The sequence below is a fragment of the Amblyomma americanum genome, chromosome 6 (genome assembly GCF_052857255.1).
Source record: "Amblyomma americanum isolate KBUSLIRL-KWMA chromosome 6, ASM5285725v1, whole genome shotgun sequence".
Classification (NCBI taxonomy): Eukaryota; Metazoa; Arthropoda; class Arachnida; order Ixodida; family Ixodidae; genus Amblyomma; species Amblyomma americanum.
In genome coordinates, this window is record NC_135502.1 from 81,379,764 (window position 1) to 81,391,281 (window position 11,518).

General features: G+C 44.0%; 1 protein-coding gene across 1 annotated transcript; it reads left to right on the forward strand.

Annotated features, from left to right (window-relative positions):
* The first annotated feature begins 4,703 nt into the window (after positions 1-4,703).
* Positions 4,704-10,608, forward strand: LOC144095349 (putative cytochrome P450 49a1). The gene is made up of 4 exons (XM_077629113.1): positions 4,704-4,858; positions 6,440-6,609; positions 7,218-7,296; positions 10,366-10,608. The coding sequence occupies exons 1-4, from the start codon at positions 4,841-4,843 to the stop codon at positions 10,606-10,608; spliced, it is 510 nt and encodes a 169-aa protein (XP_077485239.1). The 5' UTR covers positions 4,704-4,840.
* The last annotated feature ends 910 nt before the right edge of the window (positions 10,609-11,518 follow it).

Sequence of the window (11,518 nt, forward strand, 5' to 3'; positions counted from 1 at the left end):
TAAGTGATCATCTGGGAACCTTTTTATTCGTAGACAAGCAATTTCCCATCAAGTGGAATGAACCAAAGCCCACATATCGTCAAGTTATTACATCTTCGCGTCTTGAATCATTCCGCCAGGATGTTGAAAAACAAACATGGGATGCAGTATATGAATGCCGTGAGAGCAATACAGCGTACCTTATCTTTATAAGTATCCTTAAGAAAATATACCACCAGCATTTTCCAGTAACACAAGTAAAAAAGCCAAAGAGAGCGCGAAAACCTTGGTTAACGAGAGAACACCTGAGAATGGTCAAGCATAAAAATGCGTTGTATGCCAAATTTGTAAAAACTAAAGATTTAAATATACTTGCAGAATTTAAGAGCTACCGGAATAAACTTACGTCTACGCTGCGGAAAGCTAAGGATTCATACCTAATAGATATGTTCGATGCTGAAACTACACTGCGTCCAGATGCAGCCTGGGGCAAGTTGAACTCTTTGGTGCGTCCCGGTACTCCTACGCTTACACTTGGCACCTTTAAGCATGGGGAAAAAGAGCTCTCCGGTGTTCCATTGGCAGATGCTTTCAATCACTTTTTTATTCAGCAAACGAAAGATAATGAAATCGATGGGAGTTGCAGTAGAAACTACGCTCAGTACGTGCGAGGAAACGATAGGACAAGTTCGCTGTTCTTGGCCCCGACTGAAACAGCTGAGGTTTTTTCTTCCATCAATAACTTGAAGAATAGTAAAACGCTGGACGTAAATGGCTTCCAGATATTGCCCGTAAAATACGTACTTGACATACTGTGCCCGATTATTACCTATATTTATAATTTGATTCTCTCTACTGGGGTTTTCCCTACAGGAATGCAAATTGCTCGAGTGATACCCATTTTTAAAAAAGGTGATAAGAACCTATTCACAAACTACCGACCGATTTCTATACTGCCTGTGTTTTCCAAAGGCATCGAGAAAATAATACATCACAGAGTGACTTCTTATTTTGACGAAAATCACTTATTTCTAGATTTTCAACATGGATTCAGGAAGAAAAGATCTACAGAGACAGCACTTCTAACTCAAAAAGAAATTATAATTAAGGCATTCAGTGAAAACAAGCTCACCATGGGTATTTACATCGATTTTACTAAGGCCTTTGACCTCATAAATCATGATATTCTTCTCTTTAAATTGGAAAGGTATGGTGTGCGGGGCCTAGCGCTAACCCTATTACAATCTTACTTATCTCACAGAACCCAATATGTAGATATAAACACAGCATCCTCTCCTACCCTCCATATAACATGCGGAGTGCCCCAAGGAAGCATTCTTGGGCCTTTGCTATTTTTAGTTTATATAAATGACATCGTCTACAGCGCTAGTAATGTTCAGGTGGTGTCATTTGCAGATGACACAACTTTTTTTGTCACAGGTATTTCCGAGGCCGAGGTTGAAAGCAAAACAAGCGAAGCCCTTAATAAACTGCACTCATGGGCAGATGCAAACTCCTTGCGCATAAATCCGTCAAAAACACAAATTCTGTTATACCTCCCCAAGGGAAAGAAAATATCTAGGCCTCTCAAAATAGCCTTAAACAGCCAACCAATAGAGCTTGTGACTTCTGTAAAAACACTGGGCGTTATCTTTTCTCACAACCTAACTTGGAATGCGCACATAGAACACATTTGTTCGAAAGTTTCCTCAGCTCTAGGTATACTTGGTCGCTTTAGACATATTTTTCCAGTAAGGGTAAAGATGTTGCTCTACAACGCGTTAGTACTAAGTCATATCCAATACTGCAGCTTGGTTTGGGGAACAACAGGGGTAACAAATCTTCATAGATTGCATTTGCTGCAGAAAAAAGCCGTCCGGTCCATAGCAAATGTGCCATTCCTTTTCCCCACAAGAAATATCTTTATAAAGTATGATATCCTTCCAATCTTCGCGTTATACTTTTACAGGCTTCTATTATGCTATAAATACTCTTCACAACAACGTGACAATCCCTTTATTGTACTTGGACAACTGAGAGAAAATAACAGCTGCCGTAACACTAGATACAAAGAAACTTGGATCACTCCAACACCAAGAACTTACTCTATGAACCAGTCCTTAAGTTACAACCTTCCCCTCTTGCTAAACAAACTAATCCATGACAATTTTGATATTACCAGAAATTCAAAACACAATATCCGTGACTACTGCCGAGACAATTTCAATCTGTGAAAGAAGCAGACATGATATATTTTAGTATATTTTAGTGATGTAAAACATTTGCTTTGAGTACATGTGTGTATTGCGACTTTCGTTTTGCATGTGTGTTCGCGCTTCGCGTAAATGTGGATTTGCATCGGATACCCATGACATTACTAATTGATGTAAATGATGTGACCCTCGCCTTCCTTCTGTACTGCCACTGTCTCAAGGAGTCGGGACCTCCAGTCAAGCTGTTACCACAGCTTTTAGTCCCGGCTCCTCCTTTGTAAGAAAGGAAAATAAACTTGAACTTGAACTTGAACTTGATAATTGCCGCCCGAAGAGGGCTTCAGTCTGGCACAACTCAAAATGTTAAGCCCACAGATAAACGGCAATTATACGCCACAATCCTTAATGTGGAAGACCGAATAGAGAAACCCTTTGTGAAGAGCAGACATGGTTCCTATAGGCTGTTGGATTCCTCACGAAACATTTTTATTGGCTGCTCTTCCCACATTGTGACTGCAAGCCCACTCTCGTTAACGCTGAGTGTTTCCGGCGCACCCGCTGGAGCAAATGAAAGAAAACACTTCTCGCGAACGCAGTGGAGGGCGGGTGTTACTCTGCGTGGGTCCCAGATTATACGCCAATATTTGCTGCTGAACTTCTCGCTTTTGGTTTTGCCTTTCAAAAAGTTCCCCAGCTATATTTCTGATGTAATAATTCTCTCGAAGTGCCGCTCAGTCTCGGTAGCGCTTCAAAGGTCGCGGACTAGTCAATTTTACCGATCGCTAATGTTCTTTGTCCTCTTTCGTGTGCAAGAAGTGCGTTTTCAGTGGATTCCAGAGAACTTTGGCATTACTTCAAATTCGATGGCCGATTTCTTAGCGAAATCGGTCATTAATGACCCTGTTGCCCATGTCGTTCTAAGCCTGCTGACTGTGTCCCGATTTCAAAGTTTCGAACTACATCAGAGCCTGAGCCATGAACCCATCCTCGCTACAGCGGACTACAACACTTCAAGGCTTCAAGGCAATGTGACGTTTACACGACGCTATTGCGCTGCAGAATTCCTCGTCTCAATCTTTATTTACGACGTTCTGGGTTCACGCCGTCGAATCTTTGTGCGTGTTGCGAGCATGTTGATTCCTTAGATAAATTCATCCTCTTCTGCCGGCGCTTCGCACGGCAGAGAATTAAGTATTTGCAAATTCCCCTCGCTCAATTAGGACTGCCATTTACTATTTCCATCCTCCTCTCCTACGGCCCAGCTGTCAAAGGGCATGCCCTTAAACTGGTGTGTGAGCTTCTTCACGCGTATGTTATCGAAACCTCAAGATTTTTGTGTTTACACTTCTTCCCCTTTATTTTTCTCTCAATGTTCATTCCTTTAAAATTATGATTTTTTAAATATTTATTTTAACAAATCACCTTTTCTTATTCTTCACTTTCATTCCAATCTCAAAAAAATTTCTCAAAATTTGTTATTAGCTTTCTCAGGTTGCTCAATTTTTATTTATGAACCATTTTAGATAAGTCTGGATGATTTTTTTTTCCTGTTTCAACCTGTGCCAAACACTGGACCACCCCTCACCGTGGGTATGGGCCATAGTTTCAGAGGCAACAACAACAGCGACCGCACCCCTCGAGGGCGCCCTAGCGCACGGTCCCAACCTTCCTTTCCCAGTGACTTTGCGATGCGGCGACCGCAGACGGAAAGTTGGAGCAATATTGGAAAGAGCCGATAAGAGAGGTGCAGCCACTCGCAGCCTGCTGTGGCTACTCTCTCTCTCTCTCTCTCTAACGCCTCAGCTGACTTCTGGAAATTTAGCCCGTGTTTCTATAAAACGTATCGAGTGGTGTAGAGCGGTTCTTGGTCAGGGTTTGTCGAGCGATGTACAGGCTCCGCCTTAATGGAAGCCGCGAAATGCGAGCGGTGAGGTCGAGAGGTTACATAGCGAGTAAGCTTAGGTAGCTCAGTGATCTCACCGCTCCGGTAGCTGAAAGTGACCGGTTTGTTACTTTTGTGTGCACGTCTGTTTCTGCATTGTTGGCGAAGCTTCTTTGTAAACTTCCGTTGGTGTTTCCCTGTGTATCGTCTATCTACCGTCCTCAAATGGCTGTGTGCTAACGGACCCTGGCCTAATTAACGTGCACCCTAAGAAGCGAGATGCAAAAGAATCTAAGTATACTGTGTGGAATAGTGGTCTTGACATTGTACAGATGATTATTTACAGTATTGCGTGTTCTGGCGTACAAAAAAGGCGCCTGCTGGCAGTCGCTATCGTCAGCAGAAGAGTGTGAGCCAAATGATTGTGCTGTATTTATGACACGAATAACAACAATTTCTACTTTTCGACGGCCAATATGGGGCAGGTGTTCATTATTTGGGTGCGCTCTTTACGCGAGTAAATATTGAGATTTATCCTCCTTTTTTAGGGTAAATGGAGGAGACGACCTTATAGAGTTTTTTTTTTCTTATGTCGGTGTCTATGTAATTCTCCTTGTTTGCAGGCGAATAACCAGACACATCAGCGAAGCAGCATCCAGCGTTTTTTAATACCAACCAACGTGAGCCACGTACAATTTTAGAGCACCTGCTTGCTGACAGCAAGCTGGACTTTGCAGACATAGTGACCCTAACCAGAGACCTCATTATGGGAGGAATCGAAACTGTGAGTCAGCCATTCACAATTTATATTTCCAAGGCCCACATATAGATGCTCCGCATGAAGAGTGAAATAAAGGAACGAGAGCAGAAATAAGCAAGTGTACGCAGAAGCCCTCTTGAATATGCACGGCTACGCAACTGAAGGAATTATTACACCGAAAATTTTACAGCCGCCGCAGTGGTTCAGTGGTTATGGCGCTCGGCTGCTGACCCGAAAGACGCGGGTTCGATCCTGGCCGCGGCGGTCGAACTTGGATGGAGGCGAAATTCTAGAGGCCCGTGTACTGTGCGATGTCAGGGCACGTTAAAGAACCCCAGGTGGTCTAAATTTCCGGAGCCCTTCACTACGGCGTCCCTCATAGCCTTAGTCGCTTTGGGACGTTAAACCCCCATAAACCAAACCAACCAAAGTTTTACACCAGTAGCTGTTGAGAAAACACGCGTTGTGGTTCGTACTGCGGTCACGCTAAAACGTTCTAGTTCACGTGGCCAGTGGCAGAACAGAATCAGATACGTATCACACCACGTGATCAAGCCCAGGTTTAAATTGCCTGGCTATCGAGGTGACTATACCAACTTGCTTCTCCATTTATTTGCGAGAATCGTGCGACTGTTGGTCAGGACCTCGGAAGGACCGCATGCATTGATGCAGGTGCATTTGATGCTAGGAAACTACGGCTTTGATGATAAAAGACACGCTGGCCACCTGACATTCGGCACTTCTTATGTACTTCGTCAGCAGCCAAATAGCCGAAGCGAACACGCGCCAAGTCATCTATACAATAAACCTGAATGAAGGAGCACATGAAGGAGAAGTTTACTTTCTACACATTGGTATAGCTGACAGACAGACCAGCGGCGTCCAAGGTTGCAAAGCAACTATAGAACGCGCGGTGTGCCACCGCTCGTGGTTTTCCACAGAGGTGATCGCTTTTCGCGACACTGGCATGTCCAGAAGACCTGCCATTCACTGAGCAAATAGTTTTTCGACATAGCGCCCATCACGTGTCTACTCGCCACACCATAAAGGCGCGCTTGTAATCGAACGCCTTGTCTTGCGCGCTGAGGTTCACGTGCACACCTTCCTTTCTTTTACAGCGGAGTGTCGCTCATGTACTGGTTACGTACAAGCAACATTAGCGCAGGTGTCGCTCTAAATTAGATCATGGCGCAGCAGTGATTGCACGCTAGTTTGTTTTTTTTTTACTTTTCGCTTAGTCCACAGGTGCCATTATTTCCGAAAGTTATTTTCAATTTACACGGCGCATAAAGGGCCAGCATTAGCTTTTTTATTTCGCCACATTCGCCATTCCTGCGCACAATACTTAGTAAATAAAGTACCGTCCGCACTAAAGATATCATTTGCACTTGCCCTCAGTGCCACGCGAGCGTCAGGTGAATTCATAAGTCGGTTTAAGCATGAATGGTTCGTAAACAGATCAAAATCTTAACGGCTGAAGTTAACCTCAAGATCCTCCCTAATTTTCGAACCAAGTATTCAAGCAGCGTAGCTTATGTTAAGCCTCACATTGCCGCTATAGAAATGATGTCTTTTTTTAGCAACTTAACTTATGCCTGCTTACAGACTGCTACAGTTGCCACTATCTACCTCCTCAATTTTGCGAAGTATCCTGAGGTGCAGGAAAAAGCGCGCGATGAAGTCGTCGCTGTTCTCGGACCAGTCGGTAATACCATCCAGCCTGAACACGTTGACCGTTTACGATACCTGAACGCATGCATGAAGGAGACTATGCGGTAAGTGATAACCAGTTGTATCTTTGCCGGTCAAGCTTGCGAGCATTTAGGTACGAGATGGCTTGAAAATATATCAGTCCGTTCGTTTAAATATATGGATTCGTCGTCGTCCAGCATTAAGCTCTGCGGCGTTGTCACCTCCGTGACTAATGTTCTATATCAAAATTATAAAAATTTTCGGTTTGTATTTGTAAGCTGTAATAATCGTGCGCTGCCGCTTCCTGGGTTGATAATACTAGCTGGGGCTAGATAATTCGCAAAGCAGCAATTGCTACGATTTAAGGATTTGGTTGCACAAAAATCATAAAACAAAGCCTCACATATCAAAAAGTACCTTTATTTTGTTTGCGATTGAAAAAAATATTGAGGCAGGAAGTTCTGCCTGGGGCTGCACATTTGCGCTCTCTACGTTGATGCGATTTCGACTCCATGTTCGCATTTTAGGTGATAGAAACGGCCGTTTAATGCCGCTTAAACGCTATTTTTGTCTTCACGATGTAATCAATTCTTTTCGGGGTTTACTCAGATGTGCCGACAGGGTGTCGAAAAAGAATGCAGGGGCTATTTTTGCGTTACCTAAAACCTTTTTTTTCCTCTTCATGCACCAGGTTAAATCCACCGGTACTAGGCATCTCTCGAAAGCTACAGCAGGACACGGTGTTGTCAGGCTACCTTATTCCTGCTAAGGTAGGTGCAAAGCATGGCGTTCGACATGTCGTCAGCATAGGTCTAAACAAACCTAACATGTTGGTGATACTGTTGGCTATATAACAACACCAATAATTAATCAATTATCATTTTTAACGTGCCCTGGAACAACTCTAGGGAGCTCAACTCATCCGCTTGAAATGGTTTGAGGTCGTGAAAAAACTTTATTTTGAAAGTTAAAGAAAGTGAAGAAAACAGATTAAAGCCGCAGTTTATTATGACACAGCATTACTCTGTGTTTTGCCTCGGGCTCTAAATAGTATGCAAAAGAATATAGGAGCAGAAGCTTCCGGCAGTTCACGAGCGCGGACGGCATATACGATTGCTCTAACCCAAGGACGCCATGCTGATGGCCTGTTAAGCGCTACCTTGAAAGGAATGTGATGATATTGCCTTGCTAAGTCAGTCAGGAGATGAACTGCAAAGCATGGTGAATGAGTTATATGGGCAGAGCAGAACGGTGGGTCTAAGAATTAACATACAGATAACCAAAGTAATATTTAACAGTCTAGCAAGGGAACAGCAGTTCAGAATTGGTAGAAAGTGCTAGAAGTGGGAAGGGGAATACATCTAGTTAGGGCAGGTAGCGACCGATAAACGGGATCATGAGAGGAAATAACTAGAAGAATAAGTAATGGGTGGAGCGCTTATGACAGGCTCTCTCAGATCATAAATGGCAGTTTACCAATATCCTTCAATAGAGAAGAATACAAAAAATGTGTCTTACCGGTACTCACCTGCGGGGCAGAAACCTGGAGGCTAACGAAAAGCGCACAGCCTACGTTGAGGACAACGCAGCGAGCTATGGAAAGAAAAATGATAGGTGTAACGTTAAGAGGCCGGAAGCGGACAGAGTGGGTAAGGGAACAAACGCGGGTTAATGACATGCTAGCCGAAATCAAGATGATGAAATGGTCTTGGGCGGTACATGTAATCCGAATGCAAGATAACCGCTGGTCCTTAAGAGTAACGGAGCTGATTCTAAGAGAAGGTTAGCGTAGCAGGGGATGGCAGAAGGTTAGGTGGGCGGATGAGAATAAAAAGTTTGCGATGATGCGGTGGCCGCAGCTGGCAAAGAACAGGGTTAATTAGAGAGACATGGGAGAGGCCTTCGCCCTGCAGTGGGTGTAGTCGGGCCGATCTTGATGATGATGATGATGATGATGAAAGGAATGCTCGAAAATTGCGTTCATGGCGCAGTTTTCACGCGTTCCTGTGCACTTTGTTAAAATCCTGGAGCCCACTTTTGCAACAAACTCGTTAAATGAAGTTGCACCCCTCGAGGCTTCTCATGCAGATTGTAGAAATCTGAGCTGTGGATTCTCCTGAATTTAGGAATCGTTCAATAGTGTTCACAACTCTGAAGACTCATCAAGATCAAAAACATCTGCCTCAGCTCCCTCAACTTAAAATGATGCCCTTATGACAAACATCACACAAACCCTTGCTACTGTATATGTTTATCCCGACGCGATTTATCTAAAAGCACGCTAAATATGTTCCCCGACCACCGATCATTGTTGACTGTGTATTTCACGTTCGTTTGGTGTTGCTATGTCCATAGAACATTGATTAAACATTGCATGAGTATGTCCACCTTAGGCGTATGTCACGATAACATTAATTAATTAATTTATTTATTTCTACCTCAAAGACCCACAAGGGGGCATTACATGAGAAGTGGGCTCACATATGTATTAAGTAATTAGTTCTTTGATTGAAGCCTTGAAGCGGTCAGGGGTGTTATGTAGAACTGTTTCCATTGGCAAGTTGTTCCACTCTCTGGCATGCTGGCTGGGCAATTATTTGAGGCGGTCAGAGGTGGATGCTCGAGGAAGAAGCAGTGCATTCGGGTGGTTAATACGGCGTGAACGACGGAGAGCGTGGGTGATGACGGAAGTGCTCACAGGTGAATAGTAGTAGAATTTATGGTAAAGGCAAAGTGTAGTTATCTTTCGTCGCGATTCAAGGCAGGGGAGGTTAGCTCGACATTTTAGTGCCGTAACGCTGGTGTGGTAAGAATAATCCGAATATATGAAACGCACCGCACGATTCTGTATGAATTCCTGGGCTTTGGTAAGTCTGACTTGATGGGGCTCGCAGATAGCAGATGCATATTCAAGTTTCGACCTGACTAAAGTTGTATAGGCGGTTAGTTTTACTGAGGGCAGAGTAAGCCGTATATGGCGTTTTAGGTAGGCAAGAACATGGTTAGCATCATTTATTTATTCATAATGTGGAAAGTCCAAGTCAGGACGTGGGTTAATGCCCATATATGCGTAATTGGTCCTTCTCTACTTAACGTTCATAGATCTATGGGAGTTCTCATACCACTCCTGGTGCAGTGGTGCCGCGGTTAAGCAATGCGCCAATCCCTGCGACGACAGGTGCTGCCACTGGTGGGCCTTTTGCGACTCAGGTTACTCTTCCCGAGCAACCTCTCGTGCCACCAATCGAAAACTTAACTAACACCTGCCACGGTGCGCAGATTTCTCACAATACGGTGGGCAACCTGTGATGACGCCACAAGGCTACGTGACCTGGGTGGCCCACCTGCCTCCCAGGATGCTTTTCTGCGGATTTTTCGTGGATTTTCCACTCACCGTCATCACCGTCAAAGGCGCCAACGACGCCGACGCCGGATTTTGTGTGACACGATCTCCTCAATGCTATATCGTTGGAATAATAATTTCACCACAAACGCACGCCATTCTATCTAAGGCACACACATCACCAAGGGGTGTATTATCTCACCTTTTTCTATAATTGTACAGGTCCTTCCGGTGCGAATTGCAACAAAGTTTGATTATTCAGTTAATGAATATACCATAGTTGTCTGACACATATGCTCACTTTTTTTTTCTAATTGCGAACCAGTTTTGCTGTTGGCTTATAAAATCTGAATATCATTTGCTTTAGTAAAAAAACAAGAAAAATAATACCGCAAGCTAGTTGCTTCCTGTGGCACTGGATGTTGTCTGTAAATCAAGGTGAATGAATGTGGGGGTGATATCGCACCTTCATCTTTAGAATTTTTCTCATGCGCAGACTACTGTCTTCCTGCACAACCTTGAGGCCAGCAGATTATCCGAGCACTTCAGTGAACCGGACACTTTTTCACCTGAGCGATGGAGTGCGAGTGAAAAGAAGTGCGAAGGATGGGTCCACAACTCTCTTGCCTCACTGCCCTTCGGGTCCGGCAGGAGGTCTTGTCTCGGCAGGCGGATAGCCGAACTCAAGCTCACCACTCTTCTTGCAAAGGTGTCTAAAAATGCCATTGTTGACTCGTGAAAACTTTCATCATGCATAAAAGCAATAAGCTCATTGCTTATCGACCGCTGCTCCACGGCCACTTGCAGCTTGAATGAGAGCAGTGGACCACACTTGTTAAATAGCGATGGAAATTTTGCAACAGGCACTTTACGGACTAACTTCGTCCACCATAAGTGTAAAATAGGAAAGAAGCCGAAAACTTTGTTAGGAAGTTTAAAGCTTACGAACGAGCGTATGTCGAATGTATCGTCATTAACGTTTTAGTCTTGGTGTAGTTTTAATGTTTTCTCTACAGGTTTGACTCAAACTAGCTTCCGTTCTAAAGCTGTGGCTGCAGTCAACCGCACAGTTCCGAAGACAGGGTGTGATTTCCTATTTCTGATTATGCAATTAACGTTCTAAGTTCTGGGTAACCGCATAAATATATGAGGAGGAGGGCGATTAGCTGCAGCGTTCATGTAGTAAGTAGGATCTGCAGGAAGCCATTCACTGCATGGCGTTTCGTTGGTCTCTAAGAATTTCTCGCATCTGATTGTTTATCATTTCTAAAGTGTCTCATATTTGATTGTCGCAGCCCCCCGCCTGGACAAACAGCATTTTCTAGTTCACGCTCGCCACAGTATCACCTTACCCATTTTCCCGTCTTTAGCTGAGTTGTCCCACTTCTTTGCCAAAGTTTTTTTTTTTTCTGGTGAAGAAAATGAATCAACTTTACTACGTCACCTATCGCAGCCCCCATGCCTGGAAAACTATTTTTTTCAACTTCACGTTCTCCATCTCAACACCCTCCCCACTTCACACCCTCATCCCATTTTGCAGGTGCTTCTTTCTCGATGCAAAGGCCCTAAGTAACTCACTGTTGGCAGATGGCAAAACGGAGACAGGGAAATCGCCCTCTCCATTTTAAGAGTAAAAGGAAGATAAAGAG